Source organism: Protobothrops mucrosquamatus, unplaced genomic scaffold (genome assembly GCF_001527695.2).
Source record: "Protobothrops mucrosquamatus isolate PMUCROS unplaced genomic scaffold, P.Mucros_1.0 scaffold5406, whole genome shotgun sequence".
NCBI classification, from domain to species: domain Eukaryota; kingdom Metazoa; phylum Chordata; class Lepidosauria; order Squamata; family Viperidae; genus Protobothrops; species Protobothrops mucrosquamatus.
Window position 1 is genome coordinate 12,740 of NW_015391266.1, and position 23,885 is coordinate 36,624.

General features: G+C 49.8%; 1 protein-coding gene across 21 annotated transcripts; it reads left to right on the plus strand.

Moving 5' to 3' along the window:
* The first annotated feature begins 1,694 nt into the window (after window positions 1-1,694).
* Window positions 1,695-23,614, plus strand: CELF3 (CUGBP Elav-like family member 3). Of its 21 annotated transcripts, none has more exons than XM_015829089.1 (14): window positions 1,695-1,714; window positions 2,871-3,019; window positions 9,699-9,781; window positions 18,188-18,260; window positions 18,446-18,463; window positions 18,577-18,705; window positions 18,918-18,997; window positions 19,578-19,721; window positions 19,897-20,029; window positions 20,333-20,482; window positions 21,450-21,515; window positions 21,627-21,719; window positions 22,746-22,828; window positions 23,486-23,614. In XM_015829089.1, exons 2-14 carry the CDS (start codon window positions 2,875-2,877, stop codon window positions 23,612-23,614), a joined length of 1,326 nt encoding a protein of 441 aa, XP_015684575.1. In that variant the 5' UTR covers window positions 1,695-1,714; window positions 2,871-2,874. The 21 variants fall into 21 exon arrangements, with proteins under 21 accessions (XP_015684575.1, XP_015684576.1, XP_029142686.1 ...); XM_015829090.1 differs by having other exon boundaries at window positions 19,578-19,718; XM_029286853.1 differs by lacking the exon at window positions 22,746-22,828 and having other exon boundaries at window positions 23,487-23,614.
* The last annotated feature ends 271 nt before the right edge of the window (window positions 23,615-23,885 follow it).

Sequence of the window (23,885 nt, forward strand, 5' to 3'; positions counted from 1 at the left end):
CGAGGGCAGGGCAACTCCCCCCCTCCATTCCAGGCCCCCCTCCATCTCCCGGTCCCCCCTCCCTCCCCTCCTCCCCTCCCTGCCCTTGTCTCCCTTAGGGGAGGGTTTAAATCCACCTCTCTCCACCTTCCTGGTTGCATCTCCACTTAAAATAAATTGTGGGTCAGGATGTCTCAGGCCAACATTTACATTTTGACCCCTTTCCCATTCCCACAGGCCACCGGCCCGCCGGTGGGCTTACAGGCCGGGCTCTTGGCTCAGGACACGGGGGTTAAAAAAAGGGGGAAGCTACAGGCCTGTGTCTCTTGCCAAAAGACGGAGAGGGTGTTATCTATGCATTTTGTGGCAATGCAGTCTGTGGATGTTGTTGTTGTTGTCGGGTTTTTCACCATCCCGGAGGGAGCCAGGAAAAAAAAAATGCAACTTTAGAACAGGCTGAGGAAGAGAGGCAGAAATAGGGACTGATGGTTTGGGGGAGGGGGGTTTCTTGGCACTCCCACCCCCCTAAACTGGAACCCCCCAAATTTTCCGTCTGAAATGGTAGCTGAAGAGCCCGGAGAAATAAATCCGTTCAGCGAAAGAAAAAGATTTAGAAAAAGATGTTTATGTGGGTTGCCTTCCGGGAACGGAGGGAGGGGAATCAGCAGCTTGGAAATTTGTTAGAATTTAGGGGTTTATCACCCCACAAGCAAATTTTTGGGCTGTATATTCTGGGGAAGAAGAATAGTGACATTTCTCTGCCATTGGGGTGCTTAACGGAGAAATGGAGAATAATCGTGGCTGTTTAGAGGTGCGAATGTTTTTTTCTTCTTTTGTTTCGTTTTTTTAAATTGATATATCCAGGGAGGCTCGTTGATAACCCCGGTGCCTTCCAGAATGGTGCAATGGAGCTTCTCTACTCAGAGATAGTCTACCTTGAATAAATAGAAAAGGAGAATTGCAGCTGTTTCTCCAAAGCATTTTTGTGGCCCCTGGATGGGTGAAACAAACTGGCATTTTTTTATTTTTTGTCTCTGTGGCAACAGACTTTTCTAAGGCCTCTTTCACCCGTTTGAGATGGTCTGGTGTTGTTGTTGATTTTGTTAATTGCCTCAAATCTTGGCTGTGCATTACTGCCCAAAGTTCCTTTGGACCAGTATCACTCAGAGTGAAGCAAAGTAAATCTGTCCCTTTCAGTTCAGATTCCGGGCTGTGTGAATCCACGGCCCACGTTTAACTCTGGCTAGTGGCACGCATGTTGATTTCCGAGCCGGGATCCGAAAATTTCTTTAAAAATTGCAGTTTTTAGGTCACCTTTGGGCCTGAAAACACCCAGCAGTTGCGTTCCACCAGCCTCGCCCAGCTTTGGACTGCAAAGCCACGTAAAATCTTATTTATTTGCTTGATTCCATTTCGCGGGCCGCCCGTCTCACCACAGGGAGGCTTACAGTGGTGGCTTACAGTGTTAAAATACTATATGTAGGCACTCCTCGACTTATGACGATCGCGACAGAGGCCAACATTTTCTGTCGTTAAGCGAGACACTTGTTAAGCGACTTTTGCCCCGTTTCGCCCCCTTCCTTGCTTGCCACAGCCGTTCAGTCACTGCAGTTGATAAGTTACCTCAGCCCTGGCTTCCCCCACTGAAGGTCAACAAAGGGGATCATGTCTCACACACACACACACACACACACACACACACACACACACACACCCCGGGACGACCATCCTAAATGAGAGTCAGTTGCTGAGCGTCTGAATGTTGATCAGGGAATTGTAATCGTGAAAAATGGTCATTTTTTTTCCCCTCCAGCGCCGTTGTAACTTTGAACGGTCACTAAACGAGCGGTGGGGAGGACTGGCTGTAATCCCCTTCCCCTCCCACCCCCCCACCCCTTTCCCATCTTGCCTGTGCTTGGCAGCCCTGCGTGCGGCTTTCTCCCGAGTTGGCACTTTGCAGCCCGTCCCTAACTCTGACACGGTTATTAGTCAAGGGAGAAGGGGGGGAATCTGGAGGCTTCGCTGGGCGAAGGAAAAGGGCTGGAGACGCGGAGCCGGAGACTCCGACCCGAGCTCCAGGAGGGTTGGGGGGGGAGGGAAGAAGCCGAGAGAAGAAAGGGGGGACCCGAGAAGGCGGGGGGGACCCGGAGAAAAAAACCCCACACCAAGAAGAAGAAGAAGAAGAAGAAGAAGAAGAAGAAGAAGAAGAAGAAGAAGAAGAAGAAGAAGAAGAAGAAAGCCAGACGGAGGTGTGGATAAAATCCACCAAGCCTCCGGCGGAAAAGTTGATCGATTAAAAACTTCATTAAGGGCAATTGCAGGGGGGCCCCTTCCCGCCCCCCCGCCCCCTCCCCGCAAAGCGTCAGGATGAGGGGTCGGGGCGAAAACTCGTGAGTAAAGCGGGCAGCAACTCCGGGTTTAAGCGGCGTCGGGAAAGAGAGGGGGGGGGGGCAAAAACCAAGAAGAAGAAAAAAAAAATCCAGCAAGAAACTCGATCGGATTCCGTGTATTTATTTTTATTTTTATTTTTTTGAACCGAATCTAATTTTCCTGCGAAGAAGAAGGAAGGAAGGAAGGAAGGAAGGAAGGAAGGAAGGAAGGAAGGAAGGAAGGAAGGAGGGAGATGCCAGTCAATTAAATCCAGACCGGAGGGCTCTTCCAAGCCCTGTCCCCCCCCCTTTCTCCCCCCCCCAAATCCGAAACTGCCCCCGCCTTTCATCTTCTTTGTCTCCAGCTGCCAAGGCGGGCGAATTTTCCCCGTTCTTTATTTTATTGGCCTCGGGGGTTTGATCAATTCTCCTTTCGATTCTCCTTCTCCTTTTTTCACTCTCCTGATCTGGGGGCTCGGCCGCTCCGAATTCGAGGCTCGCTCCGGTTCTGCTCCCCTTTGGACCAATGAAGGAACCGGATGCCATCAAACTTTTCATCGGACAGATCCCTCGGAATTTAGACGAGAAGGACCTCCGGCCGATTTTCGAGCAGTTTGGCAAAATCTACGAATTGACGGTCATCAAAGATAAATACACCGGCATGCACAAAGGTGAGGAGGGGCTGGGGGTGGGGAGGGGCTGGGGGGGTCTTGGGAAGGGGTGGTGGAGCGGGCAAGGGTCGGTGGGGAGTCCAGGCTGGCTGGCTGGCTGGCTGGCTGGAGGGGGGGGAAGAGGCTCCGACCGCCCCCCTCCTCCAAAGACTTTTAAAAGAGGTGGGGGGGGGGGCGACGGCCGCGTAAACCGACTTTCGAGGTAGGAAAGTGGTCCAACGGCGGCTTTCCCAGCCAGGGGAGATGGGGGTCTGGGGTTTAGGGTGGGGGAGGTGGCACAGCAGATGGCAGGAGACTGAGCTGGGAGATTTGCATGAATAGAAAGTGGGGGGAGGAAGCCCCCTCCTCTCCTTTTTCAGGGCAGGGCAGAAGCGGAGAGGGGACCCCCTTTGGTTTAAAGAGGGGCGGGTGGGCTTTGCGAAGAGTTGCGAAGGTGCAAACACCAAGAGGCGAGGGGGGCGATGCAACGGAAGCAGGGGTGGGGNGGGCGCTCAAGGGGGCTTGGAAAGCGGCTCGAACTTTGACATTTGGATGGGGGCAGGGAAGGGGAGAAGGGAAGGAAGGAAGGAAGGAAGGAAGGAAGGAAGGAGCAAGGAGGGAGAGAGAGGAAAGAGAGAGAGGAAGGAAGGAAGGAAGGAAGGAAGGAAGGAAGGAAGGAAGGAAGGGGCAAGGAGGGAGAGAGAGGGGAGAGAGGAAGGAAGGAAAGAAGGAAAGGAGAATAGATAAAGTAAGGGAGGGAGAGAAGGAAGGAAGAAAGACAGGATGGAGGGAGGGAGGAAAGAAAAGAAGAAATAGAGGGGAAAGGAAGGAGGGGAGGGAGGAAAGGAAGCAAGAATACAGGAAGGGAGGAAGAAATAGAGGAAGGGAGGGAGGAAGGGGGAAGGAGGGAGAGAGGAGAGGAAGGAAGGAAGGAAGGAAGGAAGGAAGGAAGGAAGGAAGGAAGGAAGGAAGGAAGGAAGGAAGGGAGAATCGATGAAGGAAGGGAGGGAGGGAGAGAAGGAAGGAAGAAATAGAGGAAGGATTTTCTCCCCTTCAACCCCAGGATAATCTGCGCTGTCTTGTAAACATTTAAAAGGAGAGAAAGGGGCAATTCCCCAGAGTCAAGTCAGCTAAGAATAAAATCTAATTAACGTGCTAAAGGAAAGTTAAAAGAGGCTGAAAGGGGGGGGGAGTGAAACACACCTCAGGATAAATCCCCAAGTCTGGGTTCCCCTTAATCTGGGTTAAATCCACAGCCCCCCCTCCCCCACTTTTGGCCATCCAGCCAAGGAAAGGCATGGAGGGGGGGGGAGGCCTTGTTTTCACCTAGGTTGGCTGATCCCAACTATGATGGATGAAGCCGTCTGGCAGGTGTGCACTGTGTCGTGTTGTGAACAGTTTTTGGCAATGGGAAAGGAACTGGGAAGGGACCAGGAAGGGGGGGGGGAGGGAGAAAATCAGCCTTTGCTGAGTCAATTCTCCGCTTTAAAATCCAGGAAAACAGAACCGCTCTTCCGTAGTTAGCACCTCCTGTCTCCCCCCCCCAAAAAGATATTTCTCTTAAAACTGCTGCAGAACAAGAAAAGGACATCCCAAGTGATGGACTGTTATGTAGGTTCAAGTTTCAATCAGCTCGCTTGTGTTGTCGTTGTTGTTTTTTTCTTTCAAGAATCACTGAGGACTAGAACCTTAGTTTATTTTGCAGGGACCGGTTACATATTTGCCTGCTTTGAAGGACCGGAGGGACCTTGATCTCTCATCAGGGGTTGGACAGGATCTAACAAACTTCATATGTTGGTGTTTTTTTTCAGCATCTGTATTCTATTTTTTATTTTTTATTTTTGGGGGGTGAAAAAGCGCAAACAGACCGTCCATTTTTGGATGCCTTTTTGATTCAGAAGAGCAGTTTGATCCTGTTCTAAGTGGTAAAAGGTATTATTTAAGGGCAAAGAGGCCACTGGAAAATCTTGGTGGGATGGAAATCAATCTGGACTTTTTTTAGGATTGCAAGGATTTTTGCAGGAGGCAAATAAGTAAACAAAGATTTGAAATTTCACACCCAGCGGTGTTAAAATGCTCCTGGGAGGGGAAAAAAAAAGACCACTTTAATTTCCTCAATAAATAAATTTCTGATCAACATTAGCAGCCAACCAAAGAAGAGAACCTATTCCAAATCTGAGAATGTTTTGATCTAAAAAACAAAAAAACATGGAAAACCATCAGTGGCTCAGGATTAAGAGCCGAGAATAGGAAGGATCAACTTTCCCCGTAGGCACAAGTTTTCCAGGGCAAATTCATCATGGCAGGTTACTAGTCCTCAAGGGAATTGGCTCCTCGCCTCTGCTCCTAAGCTAGCAACTTACACACAAAGACCCAGATTTGGGTTCCTTCCACTGACTTGAGTTGGGGTGATAAAGTGACATTGCCGGCCCGGGAGGAGGGGGGAGGCAGCTGGTTTTCTTCAATTATACAGATATTTAATTTAAAAAATAAATTAAAAAGGGTCAAAGGCTTTTCTTGGAGGAGGACGGGCATGGCACCTGAGATTTATTTTTTCCCATGCAAAGTGGCACAAAATCTCTTTTTTTCTGCCAATCAATATTCGGTTGGTTTTTTTCCCCACTTTCAAACCTAGAGGCTCTCTGTAATTTTGGACAACCGGGTTTTCAAGCCAGCATTTAATCAGGGCTTGTTTTGAGCATCCTCGCCTTCCACGTTCAAAGCTAGAGACGCCCTGCGCCTTGTCACCCTCCCTCTGGCTGCCAGCTTGGAGCACGCACGGGCCAGCCCTTAGACCTGGCACAGGAGTCTTGCCAATGCGGTTTCACTCTTCCTCGTTGCAGCCAACCGGGATAAAAAAAAAAAATCTATCCTCGTCCCCAAAACGGGCCAGTTCGGATCGCCGAAGCGCAAAAACCTGCCAGCTTTAGGGACCAACAGAAAAAGTGGAGGGGACTTTTGCAAAATGCAAAGGCCAAGTTTAAAACTGAGGTTTAAAACTCAGGTTTAAAACTGAGGTTTAAAACTGGGCTGATACAGACCAGGAAAAAAAGAAAAAAAGAAAGGCATTTTTAATTCAGGCAGAAAAAAAAATCTTGCTTTAGCCCCCTCGACCAAGTTACTACGGCAGGAGAATTTGGGGTGCCGTCGCTGGAGAGTTATTCTGAATTTGTCAAAGCCCTGATCAAATCAATTGGCTTTTGCGAGGTTTGAAAACAACTCTTTGCTGGCCAGGGTTGGGAAGTTGGGGGGGGGGTGTCTTTTATCTCCCCAGTGGTGGGCTGGGTTTTATTTCTTTATTAAATTTATGTGCTTTTGACTCGGTTATTATTCTCCTCCACCCCGCCCAGTGGTCCTCCCTTGCTAATGATTAGGCCAGGTCCCTCATTCTGCAGCTGCAACCTGGCGCCCACGTTCCAACGAGCCTCTGGCTGAGGATGATGGACGTGAGCGTACCTTGGAGGTGTTTGGGGGTCAAAAAGAGGTTTAAAAATGAAGGTAGTGGGTTGCGAGGGAGTCTAGAGTAGCTGCTGCAACCTGCAGGTTTAGCAAGGGTGTAGTTAGCAGGACCTGCCCTAACTTAGAAGGAACTCAAATCGGTGGGATTTTGCCCCCAAGCCCGTTCAAGATATTTTTATGTTTTCTCTTTGGGCTTGTTTGAACCAGCGAGATGAGATGTTTGTCAAAATGTAGAATGCGACAAACTTTTCTTTTTTTTTCCTTAAGGAAAAGAGGAAGCAAAGGAAAAAAGAAATTCAACATATAAACAGAGAACACAGACAAGTTTTCGGATCCGAGGCTTTTGTAACGGGGGAGTTTTAAATGAAATTAAAAGGAAGAAGTGGGCTTATTTTTCCCAGAAAATTGGGAAGGATCGGGGCGCAAAGGGAACCGACTCAGAGCAAAATAAAAAAATTAAAAAAAAATGGGGGCTAGGATTTGTCTTTTGGAAAACAGCCGGTTAAGATGCAAATGGAGGGTTAAGAGGGATTTTTATTTATTAAAATAAATATATTTGGGCAGTGTGCGACAATCCAGTAAAAAAAACAAAAAACCAGGATTCGGCTTTGGGGTGGATTAAAAATGGGCTTTTGGCTCCCTGAATGGATTTGGACAACATTGGACTTTTAGAAAACATAAGAAGCCCCTGAATAATAGTAGTAGTAGTAGTAGTAGTAGTAGTAATAATAATAATAATAATAATAATAATAATAACAACAACAACAACAAAACAATTCTTCTCCATCTCCTCCTCTTCTCCTTTTTCCTTCTTTTTTCTTTCTTTTTCCTTCTTTCTTTCCTTCTTCCTTTTTCCCTTTTTCCTTCCTTCTTCCTTCTTCTTTCCTCCTTCCTTCCATTCTTCCTTCTTCGTCCTTCCTTGTTCCTCCTTTCTTTTCTTCTTCCTTTTTCCCTTTCCCCTTTTCCTTCTTTCTTTCCTTCTTCCTTTTTCCCTTTTTCCTTCCTTCTTCCTTCTTCTTTCCTCCTTCTTCCTTCCTTCCTTCCTTCCTTCCTTCCTTCCTTCCTTCCATCTTCTTCTTTCTTCCTCCTTCCTTGTTCCTCCTTCTTTCTTTTCTTCTTCCTTTTTCCCTTTCTTCTTCCTTCTTTCCTCCTTCCTTCCTTTCTTCTTCCTTCCTTTTTCTTTTCTTCTTTTTCCCTTTTCCCTTCCTCCTTCCTCCTCCATTTACTTGGAGAAAGAAAACCAGACGGAGGGGCAGAGGGGAAGGGCTCTTTTTTTGCCCCCCTGGCATTTTTTCCCCTTCTTTTAGCCCCCCCCACCACCATCCACCCCCACCCCCCTGCAGAAAGCTCCCGCTGGCAGCTCGCAGGGCTGGGCTGACGTGGCACCATCAGGCCGAGCTGCTGGAGCGTGACAGGCTTAGCTTTTCCACTTCGTTGCCCGTTGTGACAGGCAGAGGCTAAATATAGGCCCTGCGCTGAAGCCGGGGAAGAAATGGAGCATATTTTGCTGATGAAAATGTTTTTTTTTGGGGGGGGGGGGAATTAAAATTAAAGATGGGCAGAGAAAGGGAGAGGCTGGGTTGGGGGCGGGCGGGATGGGCGGGCGGGCATCACGTTGCAAAACTTTCCTCTCTTTTGAACCGAGCCCACAGCTGGAGGGAGAGGAAGCCAGACCCAAAGCCGATGGGCTTTGTAGTCCCACTTCACCCTGAGTGAGCAGCAGATTCGATCCTTAAGCCTGCCCGGTTGGGAACCTCTGAGAAATATCCGTGCAATATTTTGTTCTGGAACCGTGGCTCTTTTATGACTCCTGGACTTCAACTCCCAGAATTCCTGAGCCAGCATGAGGGAAACTTTGGCCCTTTCATGACTGGTGGACTTCAACTCCCAGAATTCCTGAGCCAGCGTGGGGGAACTATGGACCCCTCATGACTGGTGGACTTCAACTCCCAGAATTCCTGAGCCAGCGTGGGGGAACTATGGCCCCCTCATGACTGGTGGACTTCAACTCCCAGAATTCCTGAGCCAGCGTGGGGGAACTATGGCCCCCTCATGACTGGTGGACTTCAACTCCCAGAATTCCTGAGCCAGCACGGCTCAGCTTGGAAACCTCTCCCTTTCCCCTCAGCATAGCTGGCTCAGGAATTCTGGGAATTGAAGTCCACGAGTCATAAAAGAGCCACGGTTGCCTACCCCTGGGCTATACCAATGGTGCAACCGTGGAGGGGGCAGCCAGGTCGATTTTTAAATTAAGGGCAACTTCCGAGTTATTGGAGCCCATCTGGGTTGCAGAACCCTGATGATGTTACCTTGCTGGGTCATGAAATGTCTGCAAGAAGCATCAGGGACAAAACAGTCTCAAATCAGCTTTTGGCAGTCCCACCTTTCAGACCGAATCCCCTCGGTTCCTTTTTTAAAAATAATAATAATAATAAATAAATCTGGAAAAGTAATTAAAAACATTTCGAATCGGGGCTTAAGCTCTACGAAGCTGGAAAGGAAAAAAGCGTCTGTAAAACAGTTCACCTGTAAATGAACAAGCCAGCTTTCTAAACCTGGTTGTTTCCAGCGTGAAATATCTCTTTTTCCACCCCTACCCCCCAATTTTAGTGATCTCCGAATCCCCAAAGGCATGGCAGGTGTTTAAAGAGGATGGGAAAACGCAGGGAATAAATATCCAGAGGAAAGATGATTATAATTTGATGCCATTTAAAGTTGACAACTCCTCTGTACGTCGTCTGCCATCCTGCCCGAGCTGGCCAGATGTTAGCCTGAAGCACAGCTGGGGGCAGTCAGCCACTGCGTGGGGGGGGCTATCCCAGAGGTGAAACGTTAAGGTAGACTGCCTCTGAACACCGAGTTCTTTGGATTTCGAGTTGGTAGCTTCTGTTTCCTGCCCATTTGGGGGTCTTTCCTATGGGGATTTAGAACAGAATAGAGCTGGAAGGGACCATGGAGGTCTTCTAGTCCTCAAGCAGGAGGACCTGTCCTATACCATCGCAGACAGGTGATTGTCCGGTCTCTTTTTAAAAAAGTCCAGCAATTTCTGGTGGCAAGCTGTTCCACTGGTCGATTGTCCTCACTGTCAGGAAGGTTCTCCTTAATTCCACATTCTTCTTCTCTCATTTAGAGCTTCACAAGGAAGGGCTGTGAAACCAGTTTCAGGCTGGATTACAGATTTGGCATCAACATGGCACCGGAAGGGGTATCTTTGATAAACGGGTGTTTTTTCTCCCTTTAGGATGCGCCTTCCTGACGTACTGTGCCCGGGAATCCGCCCTCAAGGCCCAAAGCGCACTGCATGAGCAGAAGACCCTGCCCGGGGTAAGTCCCAGGACGGTGCCGGCTGCTATGCCAGGGGCCTGTCCGCCACCCTCTTCTTCCTTAGCGCCCGACGCAACCTGAAGCGGAAATATCTTCGGCGGCAAACACCGTCCGCATAAGGTGTGTCCAGGTGGGTTGATCCCGCTTTGGTTCTCCTTGTTTGCGGATCTCCTGCCGTTGTTTGCAGAAGCCGCGTTTCTCCTCTGGATTATTTCAGGTCTAAAAGATCTCCAACTGGGTTATTTCAGTGTTAAAAGAGACATTGCATATGATTAAGAAGAGTTCGAATTTGCTGGCGTTCCAGCTGCCCTCGGAAAGTTTTCTGGGTCTACTACCTCGTTTCCCCGAAAATAAAACCGGGTCTTATGTTAATTTTTGCTCCAAAAGATCCATTAGGGCTTATTTGGGGGGGGGAAATAGGGTACTAAATGCATCCCTCTGGCTGACGATCTTAACTGGGTCTTATTTTGGGAGGGTATTTAGTCAACGGGATATGACTTTCTCGATAAACCAGTGGCCTTGAGAAGCCCCCTGGGGGCAGAGTCCAAGGATCTAGTCAACAGCCAGGAATCAAAGTTTGTGTGTCTCTCTCTCTCTGCCCAGCATTTGGGGTGGGGTATGGACATAGAACTGGACAAGGGGGCTCACCCACCAGGTTTGGTGTCAGCAGTGGGATCAGCCCTTCCAAGTCCATAAGGAGAAACGGAATCCAGGAATCGGTGTTCGAATCTGGGAACTAAAATCTGGGAACTTTTCTAAGGGCTTTTCCTAAGGGACTCTGCCTGTCCTGGTGGTGCGTTTTCTTTTTTTTTCTTTTTTTCTTTTACAAGATGACAGGTTTTGTTTTTCTTTTTAAAGTTTTTTACATAGCTAGAAAGTCACCCTGTGGTTGTTATGATTAGCGGCTTCTCTGCAACAAACAGGGTGCCCCCAAGGGCAGAATAGAGCATTTGGAGAGCCTTGGTTGTTGTTGTTTTTTCGTTTAAAAGAAGTAGTGAAGTTTCTAGTCCTCACCGCCGCACACGGAGCAAAGCCTGCAAGGAGCATGGGGTTGGGGGTGGGGGATCTTTCTCAGGCCTAAGCTGATTTGCTTCCTTGTCCAGGGCATTAACTCTTGACTTAACCTTGTTTGCTACGCTGCAGCCGCAGGGGGGATAAGGCGGCCTCCCTGAGCCGGGGAGAGAAAGGGCTGGTGGTAAATAGGATTACGGAATCAGATCAGCCTCGGCCCTCCCAGTGAAATCCAAGACCCCGGAGGGGAGGCTGGCCTCCGTCCTGGCAGGGGGGGGCAGGGGGGAGGGCTGGGCAGCAGGAAGAGGCCGGAAGACATCCATGTTGGCTTGTGAAGGAGCCAAACCAGGTTTAATCCTTGCAAGAGATGCAGGGGAAACGGCCCCTCGTCATCCCAGGGAAGATGGACGGAGCAGAGGGTGTATTTCTATTATTTTGGGGTGGGGGACGGGGAGTAGGTGGGTTGCTTAGAAATGCTTTGGCCAAGGAAGCTTTCTTTCTTTCTTTCTTTCTTTCTTTCTTTCTTTCTTTCTCTTTCTTTCTTTCTTTCTCTTTCTTCTTTCTTTCTTTTTCTTTTTCTTTTTCTTTCTTTTTCTTTCTTTCTTTTTCTTTCTTTCTTTCTTTCTTTTTCTTTCTTTCTTCCTTCTTTCTCTTCTTTCTTTTTCTTTCTCTTTCTTCTTTCTTTCTTTTTCTTTTTCTTTCTTCTTTTTCTTTCTTCTTTATTTCTTTCTTTTTCTGTCTTTCCTTCCCTCCCTCCCTCCTTCTTTCTTGCTTGTTTGCTTCTTCCCTCCCTCCCTCCCTCCCTCCTTTCTTTTTCTTTCTTTCTTTCTTTCTTTCTTTCTTTCTTTCTTTCTTTCTTTTTCTTTCTTTTCCCTCCCTCCCTCCCTCCCTCCCTTCCTGTCTATCTCTTTCTCTGTCTTCCTTCCTTCCTTCCTTCCTTCCTTCCTTCCTTCCTTCCTTCCTTTCCCTTCCTCCCTCCATCCCTCCCTTCTTGCTTTCCCTCTTTATTATTTTTTTTCTTATTCTCTCTGGTAGCCAGGAAGGCGCCACTCCATGCCTCCCCCGGCCCAGCTGCCCTCCTGGGCGAGCCCCCCCCCCTGCCTGCTCGCTCGGCTTCCCTGCCAGCTATTTGCCCAGGGAGGGGCCGCGAAAGGGAGCAGGTGTTTGGCCAGCTGTCGCACAGCTAGGAGCCCTCACCTTGCTCCCTGGCACGGCCTCCTGCCAAAGCCGGGGGGGGGTGGGGGGGGCGGGGGGGAGAGGCTGCCTGCAAAAGGAAAATCGGAAAATCAGAGGCTCAAGTTCAGAAAATTAGAAGAAAGGGGCACTTTGAAAAAGCCACATGCCCACCGCGGGCATCCCTGTTCTTCCCAAATGGGTCTCAAGTCCAGCATCTTCTCCTATTTCTCTCCCCAGCATCTGGAGCATCTGGAGGTAGACTGCTCCTACACACGGGGCTCCACTCAAATAGCCATCGTAACTCTACAATGCTGCTTTATCCATGCTGTGTCTTGGTCTCTCCCCCTCCTCCTCCTCCTCCATTTCCTGACAGTGAGAACAATTAACCAGTGGAACTGCTTGCCTCCAGAAATTGTGGGTGCTCCATCACTGGAGGTTTTTAAGAAGAGACTGGACAGCCATTTGTCTGAAATGATATAGGGTCTCCTGCCTGAGCAGGGGGTTGGACTAGATGACCACCAAGGTCCCTTCCAACTCTGTTATTCTGTAATTCTATTGTCCTTCCTTCTTTCCTTCCTTCCTTCCTTCCTTCCTTCCTTCCTTCCTTCCTTCCTTCCTTCCTTCCTTCCNTCCATCCATCCATCCATCCATCCATCCATCCATCACTGGAGGTTTTTAAGAAGAGACTGGACAGCCATTTGTCTGAATTGGGACAGGGTCTCCTACCTGAGCAGGGGGATGGACTAGATGACCTCCAAGATCCCTCCCAACTCTGTTATTCTATAATTCTACTGTCCTTCCTTCCTTCCTTCCTTCCTTCTTCCATCCATCCATCCATCACTGGAGGTTTTTAAGAAGAGACTGGACAGCCATTTGTCTGAATTGGGACAGGGTCTCCTGCCTGAGCAGGGGGCTGGACTAGAAGACCTCCAAGGTCCCTTCCAACTCTTGTTCTTCTGTTATTCCCCTTCTCCTTGTAGCCCCTCACCCTGAAGGCCATGTGTCCCCCACTCGTGGACCCAGAGGCGCCATGAACCACGGGTGCAAAACTGCACTCGCCCCCCTCCTTCGGCACAGCCCCCCCTCCTTTGCCAGGAGATCTGGAATTGGTGGATTATCTCCAGATTAGGCTTGGGCAGGCCGACCCACAGGGCTGGCCGGGGAAGGGGGGGCAGGCAAAGCTGGATTAGGGACCTTCTGATCTCCAGCCCAGGCGGGGGACAAGGAGGAGAAGACGCCATCCGAGCTCAAGGTGATGCGTGAAAACATTCCCGTGCTCAGTGGCCTTGCTGCAGGATTGGGGGGGGGGGCTTCTCTAAAAAAATGGATGCCCAAGGGGATTATTCCTTGCCTCCTTTTTGGGGGGAGGGGGCGAGGGGTCTGCAGTAGAGCCCCCACATCCAGGAGAAGTCTACCGTTTGTTATCCCAAGGTCAGAGCTAAGGGGGGCTCAGAGCAGGCGCAGGGGGGCCAGTTGGGGAGCTGTCCTTGGGGCTGGGGAGGGTGCAAAGGCAGAGGGGGGGGGGTCCCAGTTGGAAAAGAGTCCATTTTGAAGTTGTCCGTTGCTGTCTCCTTGGCCGGTGCGGTCAAAAAAGTCAAAATGGCGGCGGCAAAGGAGTCTCCGATGCCTGATTATTATTTTTTTTTGCCTGCCACTAAATAAGGTTTTTGCACTTTGTTGTGAGCTCCCCAAATGTTGTTGGATAGAAGATGGGGGGCAGATAAATTTCATGAATAAATCAATCGCAAAACAGGCCCCAAAGCTATTTTCCTTGCAGCTCTTTGTTGTTGTTTTTTAATTGATTTTTTTTTTTAAAAAAAAAGTCAAGATTTCTTTCCATTTTGGGGAGGCAAAATAAAGGGTATTTCTGCCCAGCGAAAGTAGGAAATCTGGAGACCGTGGTGGCAACATTCCCCCCTCCCGGGCTTTCTGCCCCCCCCCCCGCAAAAGCATCCGGGGTGGGGAACCAACGCCCCCCCCTCCCCATCTCCTCCCTCCTTGCCAAGGCACTCGAGGTTCCCTCGGTCCAGATGGCAGAGCCACGTTAAACCATGTTCGTGATGTGGCTAATCCCTGTCTAATCCCTGTCTCTGTTTTCCTTAGTGGTCTGGAGACCATTCAAGGCCCTTTGGAGACAGCCAGGTGCAAACACACCTGGCCAGCCCTGAGATGCTCCAAGGGCAGAACCTGGCCTGGCCTTGTGCCGCCTTTCGCACCCACGCCATCCTCCTCCTTTCGAGGCCGGATGGCCTGGGGTGGAGAAGGGGCCGGCGGCATCGCCCAGCCCAGCCTGGCCGCAGGTCCTGTTTGCCAGCTGCCTCTGGGCCCCGTTTCCGGGATCCTAAACGTAAGGAGGGTTTTAGCTGGGCAGCGAGCGCCGAGGTTGCGAGGCAGGCAGGCAGGCAGGTGGGGAGGAACACGGGTGCCGGAGGACCGAAATTCAGATGGAGACAAAAAGAGGGCAGGGGGAGGGAGGGATCCGCTCTGGCTTTGCTGGAGGCCATGTCGCAGACTTTCAGCCAACCTCAAAGCCGGAGGATGAAGCTTAGGGACTAGGAACTTGATTGTTTTGCTTTGCAAAAGGAAGGAAGGGGGAGGGAGGGAGGAAAGAGAGAGAGAGAGAGAGAGAGGAAGGAAGGAAGGAAGGAAGGAGGGAAGGAAGGAAGGAAGGAAGGAAGAAGGAAGGAAATAAGGGAGGGAAGAAGGAAGGAAGGAAGGAAGGAAGGAAGGAAGGAAAAAAGGGAGGGAAGAAGGAAGGAAGGAAGGAAGGAAGGAAGGAAGGAAGGAAGGAAGGAAGGAAGGAAGGAAGGAAAAAAGGGAGGGAAGAAGGAAGGAAGGAAGGAATGATTTAAGAATTGCTGATTAAAATGGGTTACACATGGCAGAAGGGAATCATGCTGTCATTTTAATAAGAGAGAGAATAAGCCGTAAAGAACATCAGAAGTCGCTTTTTTCTTTATTTCTCCTTTTTCCCTCCTTTATTACTTCTTTCTCCACTTCTCATATCTTCTTTCTTCTTCTCTTTCATCTTCCTCTACGTTGTTTCTTTTTTTAAATAAAATAAAATAAAATTCCCCTTTGGAGAAAAGGCTTTTACAAACGACCTCGCCGGTTAAAATCTCCAGGGCCTGCCCCGATTTAAACTGTGCAGAGATTTAAAAATAAATATATTCCGAGGAAAAGGCCTTGGAGAGATAAAACACGAGGAGGGAGGGAGCCGGTTAGGGTTTTCGAGAGGAGATTCTTTTTTATTATTATTATTTTATTTTTACATCTGCTTCGGGCTGCTTTGCCAACTCCCCCCCCCTCGCAGCCCCCCCCAAGAGCACACCGTTTCTTTTCTCTTCTCCTCCCCCCCCCATCTCAAATCTGCCCTCCTCTTCGCTAAACGCTCCTGGTCATTGTTTATAGAGATAAGTGATGATGTCAGCATGGTTCCCATAGCAACCGGAAGGGATAAAGGAGAGATGAGTGGGTAGTTGCCATGGTGTATTTGCTCCAGTTGCCATAGAGACTGGCATCTGCTTCCTGGCTGCTCTTTCGAGGCACCCCCCACCCGCCCAAACTTTTTTTTTTTTTTTAAACTCGGTATTTTATTTTGTCTCTTAGCAAACAGCTTTTCCAAAGTTAAGGCTTTATGTAATTTTTCTGCTTTTCATTTTCCTATCTACCTCTATCTCTATCTATCTATCATCTCTCTCTCTGTCTATCTATCTATCTATCTATTATCTATCATCTATCTATCATTTATCTATCTCTGTCTGTCTGTCTGTCTGTCTGTCTGTCTGTCTGTCTGTCTATCTATCTCTATCTATCTATCTATCTATCATCTGTCTATTTATCTATCAATCTATCTATCTCTCTATTATCTATCATTTATCTATCTATCTATGTCTGTCTGTCTGTCTGTCTATCTTATCTATCTATCTATCATCTCTCTCTCTCAATCTCTCTCTCTCTCATCTATCTATCTATCTATCTATCTATCTATCTATCATCTCTCTCTCTCTCTCTCTCTCTATCTATCTATCTATCTATCTATCTATCTATCTATCTATCTATCTATCTATCTATCCCTGGAGGGGTGGAGTTGTGATTTAATAGATCAGAGATGTTGTTTTTGGCAAGGATGATCCCTGCTTTTTCCCTCATTTTATTTTCAATTTTGCATCAATGCACTGGCAAGATTGCAATGCTCTTTTTTTAAAATATTTGTTTTGTTTTGTTTTTTAAAGCTGCATGTACCTTCCCGGGCTTGATTGAGACCCTTTTCTTCTGAACTCAGTTTGGGAAATAAAAGGAAATAAATTCCGATTTTCCTCCGGGTTCTCTGTCCTCCGTTTCCTTCCTCAGTTGGCTCCTTCTCTTTGCCAATTCAGACCCTCTTTTTTGTTGTTGTTGTTGCACGGAAAACAAATCAGCTCAAACATAGCCCTGTACTTTAATAATAATAATAAAAAAATGCAAGCTTTCCTTGAGGTTTTCCCTGGCCCTGCCTTCGCGTTTATGACGATAATATTATAATAAATGAATTATATAAAAGTAGATACCATATTACAACAGGTTAAAGCAAATTCTATTAAAGAGAGCGAGGATTTCTCTTTTCTACCCTTTGCTGAGTTTTTATCGCCACCGTCAAATCTGCAAGCGGAAAGAAAGAGCGGGGAGGGTTTGTTTGTTTTTTTTAAAACAATTAAATAAGCTTGCTACTTGTCTGGAAGAATAATCACCATCGTGATAATGCTATCCAGAGAGGCAGAAAAGGAAAAAGAAACCAGAAGCCAAACTGGTCCTTCTTAGCTGCCCTGGTTACTGTGGCAACAGGACATAACTTGGCAACTGGAGGCGGGGAAGGATACAGGCCTCGGGCGCCATGGCAACCCCATCACCATCCCTGCCTCTTGGGCTGTGATAGGCAGGAGGGAGTTTTGGGCATCCTCTCCTGGATGAAGGAGGCGGCCGGGAAGATTTTGCACATCTGGCAACAGAGCTGAATGCCTCCTTCCGAGTTTGGATGGGGACTTTTGCAAATGTGGTTTCTTCCCCCCCCCCAAAAAAAAAGCTCAAGAGGGACCCACAAATTTCCAGGATTGGTTGGGATAAACTAAGAAAAAAAACAACCTAAAGAGAGCCTTTATATCTGTATTTTTTAAAAAGGACTATACTGTATTTTTTAAAACGACTAAATTATTATTACGGTGACCAATTTAAATTTAAATTTATTATTACTATGCAGTGGCCCTCGACTTAACAGTTCGTTTAGGGACCGTTCCAAGTTGCAACGGCGTTGAAGAAAGCGACGTACGACTGCTTTTCAAACTTACGACTGTCGCAGCGTCCCCCATGGGCCACGTGATCCAAATTCAGACGCTTGCCCACTGACTCGCATTTACGACGGTCGCGGCGTCCCCAGGGGTCACGCGACTCTCTTTTGCGACCGTCTGACGATCAAAGTCCTCGGGGAATATCAGATTCACATAAAAACCGTGTTGCTAACTTAAAAACTGCAGCGATTCAGTTAACAACCATGGCAACAGAGGACGTAAAATGGGGCAAAGCTCAACAAATGTCTAACCTTTGCAAGAGACATTTTGGTCATAAATCAAGGATTATCTGTAATATAATAATAACAGATCCTATATTGCAAGACGATGCTCAGCTTGTAAGGGATTGGCAAAATCTGGCTGGGATCTTAGATTCCCAAAATCTGTGAATCGGGGGGGGGGGGGGAATTCACATTCACCTCCCCCCCCAATCCATTTTTTTTCCCTTCCTTTCGGTCTTCTACAGCAGAACGAACAATTTCTCCAGGCCAAAAGCCTTGTTGCCTTTTGAGTTTTTATTTAGTTATTTTATTAAATGGATCCACTGCCATTTCACCATCTTAACAATTCTGGGCAGCTTACTGTGTAATAAAAGCCTAAATTTTGGAGGGGAGGAATGGATTAACAATAGTTTTGGGTGGCAAAGATGCTCTGGCTGGTTTTGGAAATTTGGGAAAGTTTGAAGAGGCTGTTCAGAGCCTTCTAAAAAGGGCTGATTTGGGACGATCCTGGTAACACATCTGCAGAGTCTTTTCTCTCTGTTTTCGCTTCTAAAAATGAAACAAAGGGGGGAAACAGCTCCCTAATGGTTGCTTCGAGGGATAGTCCCCATGAACCATTTGCAACCCAAACGTGACTTTTTCTGGCCTCAAAATTCATTTTTCTTTTCTTCCAGATGAACCGGCCGATCCAGGTGAAACCTGCAGACAGCGAAAGTAGGGGAGGTATATGCTTTCCTTCTGCTTTTTGTGTGTGTGTGTGTATGTGTGTGTGTGTGTGTGTGCGTGCGTGCGCAGGCCCAATGCTGTGATTGGGGCTCGCAGATCCCGCATTTATCTGCAGATTTTAATCTTTTGATTTCTGCAATTATTTAAACAACTAGGCTTAGAGAGTACCGAGCAAAGTCTGGATTCTTTTATTATTATTTTTTTAGCGTTTGCACCCCCCAACAGTATCAACTGGGATGTTGGTCTGCTAAGGATTAGAGGGGCTGGTGGTCAATTGTGAGGGAGCCTTTATTCCTTTTTGGGGGGGGGCTACTTCCCGCTTCTTTGTGTCTTCCAGAAGACAGGAAGCTGTTTGTGGGCATGCTGGGCAAACAGCAGACCGATGAAGACGTGCGGAAAATGTTTGAGCCTTTCGGGACGATTGACGAATGCACGGTACTCCGGGGTCCAGATGGCACCAGCAAAGGTGAGCTGGCCTGGGCGGGGCCCGCTGCTCAGCCCCAGGAATGTAAGGGGGGGTTTATGATCCTTGGTCGTGGGTGGGCTTCAGCTCCCATGCATGCTGGCTGGGGAATTCTGGGAGTTGAAGTCCACCCATCTTCAAATGGGGTTTTGCAAAAACCTGCTCGCTCCATTTCTGATCCCTTTCCTCTCCTTCTCTCCTTCCTTCTCCGCCAGGCTGCGCCTTTGTGAAGTTCCAAATGCACGCAGAAGCCCAGGCGGCCATCAGTACGTTGCACGGGAGCCGCACGTTGCCGGTGAGTGGAGCCCCACCACCACCGCCCCGTTTGCGGCTTAAGGGATGCTTTGGATCCGTCTGGAACTGGAAACGCTGCAGGCTGGAGAGAGAGAGAGAGAGAGAGAGGGAGAGAAAGAGAGCAAGGGATGTTCTTTCCTGTGGAGTCTGCTGCCCTCCGGTGGCCAGGTCGCGCCACTGCAACCTCTCCACACCGTGCAGTGAAAAGTTCCTGAGTGCCAAATACAGCCCACCGTTGGGGAGGGGAGTGAGGAAGGAAGGAAGGAAGGAAGGAAGGAAGGAAGGAGAAAGGGAGGAATAAACAGATGGAAAAAGGGAAGGAAGGAAGGAAGGAAGGAAGGAAGGAAGGAAGGAAGGAAGGAAGGAAGGAAGGAAGGAGAGAAGGAAGGAGAGGGGAAGGGGAAGGGGAGGAATAAACAGATGGAAAAAGGGAAGGAAGGGAGGGGAGGAATAAACAGATGGAGAGAAGGAAGGAAGGAAGGGGTGGGAGGGAGGAAGGAAAGAAGGAAGGAAGGCTCCCCACCTTCCAGAGCCCTCCGCATCCCAACCTCTCCCCCCCCTCGGCTCCCCCCCCCCTGCAGGGCGCCTCTTCCAGCCTGGTGGTGAAGTTTGCAGACACGGAGAAGGAACGGGGTCTCAGGCGGATGCAGCAGGTGGCCAACCAACTGGGCATGTTCAGCCCCATCGCGCTGCAGTTCGGGGCGTACAGCGCCTACACTCAGGCCGTAAGTGGGCCAGGGTCCTCCTGCTGCCCCCAGCCCCCAGCCTCCTGGGTGGGGCGGGAGGAAAGGCAAGTGGGCTGGAGTGCCGGGGGTCCGGGAAGGGCCAGGAAGGGGTGAGGAGAGGGAGGGGGGGTCTTCGAGGCTTCAGGGCTCTCTTTCCCCCCCCTCCCCCCCACAGCTCATGCACCAGCAGGCCGCCCTGGTCGCCGCCCACTCTGCCTACCTCAACCCCATGGCAGCCGTGCAGATGCAGCAGATGGCCACCCTCGCCCCCAACGGCCTCATCGCCACCCCCATCACCCCTTCCTCAGGTGAGGGGCTGGCAGAGACTCCGCCCTTTCTTCCTGGGGGGAGGGGGCTCCATCCCAACTCCCAACTCCCTCCCCCCGCGCTTCTAAAGTTGCTGCCTCTGGGGGGGTCAGATGGACCCCAAGCCTCCCAGGGAAGTAGCAGGGGGGCTGGGAGGGGTCTTGAACTTTGCACTGAGTGCAGCTGCAGGGCGCACGTCGGAATGGCCGGCAGTGCTGCCCCAGAGCTGGGTTAGGGTCGGGGGCTGCGGGAGAGAGAGAGCGAGCCCCCTGCAGCTCCCGGCTGGGTCTGGCTCCGTCCTGCAGGAAGCAGCACGCCACCTACCCTCGCGGCCACCCCGGTCTCTGCCATCCCGGCCACCCTCAGCGTCAACGGCTACAGCCCCGTGGCCACGCAGAGCACGGGCCAAGCGGCCTCCGAGGGGCTCTACACCAATGGCGTCCACTCCTTTCCAGGTACTTCCTCTCCCCCGCCCCTCCCCACATCCCCACGTTTTACTCTCTCGCTTCCCGGAGTATCCGACTTAGGGTTTTCTTCCACCCGCGTGGACTCGAACCCAGAGCCTCGTTCAAGCCTTTTCCCCAGGCAGAAAGAGAGACCATTTGCTGTGATTTGGGTGTCAGGTGGGAAGAGGGTCTCCTCCACCTCCGAGAGTTTTAAGAGGGGTGGACTTCAGTTCCCCAGCCAGTATGTTTTTATGATGCACGGACTACGATTCCCAGAAGTCCCTGGCCAGCATGCTTTGGGATGCACGGACTACAAGTCCCAGAATTCCTCAGTGAGCATGCACCGAGACGTGTGGATTTCAACTCCCAGAAGTCTCTGGTCAGCCTGCTTTGGGATGGCTGGACTTCAACTCCCAGAATTCCTCAGCCAGCAGGCTTTGAAAGGCGGGGACTCCAACTCCCAGAAGTCCATGTGTGTGTGTGTGAATGGCATGCCCGCTGCAGAATTCTGGGAGTTGAAGTCCAAGCGGCTGAAGTTCAGAAACACCGGATTAAACCCATTTAATCCTGTTTTAACCCTGGATTAAAAGGGGAGGCTCTCTTTCAGCCAGGATTAAACCACCGAGTTCAGGAGCTTGAAACTCAAGGGTCCCTTTTTTTTTTTTTTAAAGCCGCTTGAGCGCAAACCCCGGCTTGAAAACGTTGCCCGTTTTAGAACAAAAGGCAGGTCTTCAACGTAAACCATGCCTGTTGAGCTTCGAGCCTCCATGTGCAAGGGCAGTCTACCTCTGGCGCTCAGAAGGGGGGCTTTTAGAGAGAGGTGAAGCTTGTGGTGGCCTTGCCGCAGACACCTGGACGATCCTCCTTGCGGGGAGGGGGGGGAAGAGGGATGCTTGGCCGTTGTTGACACCCCGGCAACTCTCACAAGTGTGTGTTGTTTTCCCATCTCCCCACCCCCCCACCCCCAATGCCACAGCGCAGAGCTCAGCCACGCCCCTTGACCCCTTGCAACAGGCCTACGCCGGGATGCAACATTACACAGGTAAGGACAGGTATACACACACACACACACACACACACACACAGAGCTTGCTTCTGAAGACCCCTTCCCCTTCAAAAGCTGAGCCCCTCCCTCTAATCCTTCCCCCCACAGCTGCCTACCCTACAGCCTACGGACTGGTCAGCACTGCCTTTCCCCAACAGCCCGCCATCATAACCCAGCAGGCTCCCCCACAGCAGAGAGAAGGTAAGGTTGGGGTCCCGAGAGCCCCCCCATCCCCACCCCAGATCAAGCCGGGGGTCATCCCAGCTGCAAAACGCCAGCGGCAACCAACAAGAGAAGCAGGGGGGGATCGTGTTGGGGCTGCAATATCCTTGGGAACCCACCAGAGGGCGCCCAAAGGGGAGCTTTTGCTGCCCCCTGGTGGAGATCTGGATTTTTTCCAGAGAGGGTGGGCTGAATGCCGATTTATTATTAGATTTAATAATGCTCAACCTTAGCCACTTGGAACGGTGTGGATTTCAGTGCCCAGAATTCCCCAGTCAACGTTATGGCGAGGGGATTCTGGGAGTTGGAAGTCCACCACTACTTCAAGTTGCTAAGGTTGAGAAACTTCTCTAATGGAAGGTTTAAAATAATTTGCTCCGTGGTTTTTATCGCCCAGGGTCGATCCCTCCTGGGGTTCTGCGTGGTTTTCTTTCAAACTGTTGTAAAAAGAGGTGTAGACTTAACAGCAGTGGTACAGACTACTAGCAGGGCTCGCTTTTTCTGCCACATTCAAGGGTTTGCGCCAGATAGCACATTTTATTAGAAGCCGTTTTAATTAGAATGACAGAGCTGGAAGGGACCTTGTGGGTCATCTAGTCCAACCCCCAGCCCAAGCAGGAGACCCAAATCTCCAACTTCTCTGCTGCTTTTTCACCTCTTACACCAACACCAAAATTTGGAAAATTAAGTTTTTGCACAGCTGAGTCTCAACTCCCAAGGCCGGCTTCCTCTCTCATTTTTTTGCAGCAAAAAAAGCAGAAGCCAAAAGCTGGTTTATTTGATTTTCTTCTAACCTAGTTACAGCTGGCCTTTTAGGGCCCTGGTGAAGAAACAAGAGGTGGAGGGAAAAAAAGTCAAGAAATGTTTCGTAACCGGGTTGCAAAATGCTCCTTGCGTCCTTGGCTTTTGAGCTGAGGACATTTTGCAACCGAAAACCTGGCGTGTTGCCGGTCTGTTTCTCCTCCTCCTTCCTGACAATTTGGTTGGTTTTTTTTTCTTTGACAGGTCCTGAAGGGTGCAACATCTTCATTTATCACTTGCCGCAGGAGTTCACCGACTCGGAGATCTTACAGATGTTCCTCCCCTTTGGGAACGTCATTTCGGCCAAAGTTTTTGTCGACCGAGCGACCAATCAGAGTAAATGCTTCGGTATGGACCCCGCGGAGGTCTCCATCGGGGGCCTCGGCCGTCTTTCCTCCCGTGGTCCAAAGGACGGCCACCAAGCGGACCTCCTCAACTGGAGAGGGCTTGGTGGGAGTTAGGCCCAGAATTCTTAGCAATGGCTGTGCTGGTTGGGAGATTCTGGGAGTTTGAGCAGGACAGGATGGGGTTGGACTAGAAGACCTCCAAGGTCCCCTCCAACTTTGTCTTCCAAGTGGGGTTGAGAAATGCTGCTTTGGAAGCTGGATCTTCTCCGATTTCTTTCTTTCTTTCTTTCTTTCTTTCTTTTTTTTTCTTCTTCTTCTTCTTCTTCTTCTTCTTCTTCTTCTTCTTCTTCTTCTTCTTCTTCTTCTTCTTCTTCTTCTTCTTCTTCTTCTTCTTCTTCCTTCTTCCTTCTTCCTTCTTCCTTCTTCTTCTCCTTCTTCTTCCTTCTCCTTCTCCTTCTCCTTCTCCTTCTTCTTCTTCTTTCGTGGTCCTCCTGCCCGGTCTTGGGAGATCTGTGTGGGGCCCCTGCTCTCCTCTTCTGTGGGGTCTCAGCGGGCCCCTGGCCCTTCTTTCTCCCCTCCTCCCCTCTCCCTTCTGCAGGATTCGTAAGTTTCGACAATCCCGCCAGCGCGCAAGCCGCCATCCAGGCCATGAACGGCTTCCAGATTGGGATGAAACGGTTGAAGGTGCAGTTAAAACGCCCCAAAGACGCCAACCGGCCGTATTGAGCCACTTGACCAGCTGCCAGGTGGGTCCTTGGCCAAGCGAGCGGCTGCAGAAAACTCGAACCCAGCTCTCGGGTTTCTTCCCCCACCCCCCACCCCCAGTTGCTGGACCGAGGCTCTTCCTTAAACTGGCTTGTTTGCTCACAAACCTGCTTCTGAAAAAGTGGACCCAGGTCAGCTCCTGTTTCCACCGGCCATGGAAAGGGGGAATTTCTTTGGCTGTGGTTTTTTCCGAGGGTCCCTTTAACCAGCCCCCCCCCCCCCCCCCCCCCCC

Bases quoted from the DNA above. Each gene is read 5' to 3' on its own strand.
- CELF3 (XM_029286845.1), top strand. From the start codon at position 2,875: ATGAAGGAACCGGATGCCATCAAACTTTTCATCGGACAGATCCCTCGG. The intron at 18,998-19,577 runs GTGAGTGGAGCC...CCCCCCCTGCAG, and splicing joins ACGGGAGCCGCACGTTGCCG to GGCGCCTCTTCCAGCCTGGT. The intron at 21,516-21,626 runs GTAAGGACAGGT...TTCCCCCCACAG, and splicing joins CGGGATGCAACATTACACAG to CTGCCTACCCTACAGCCTAC.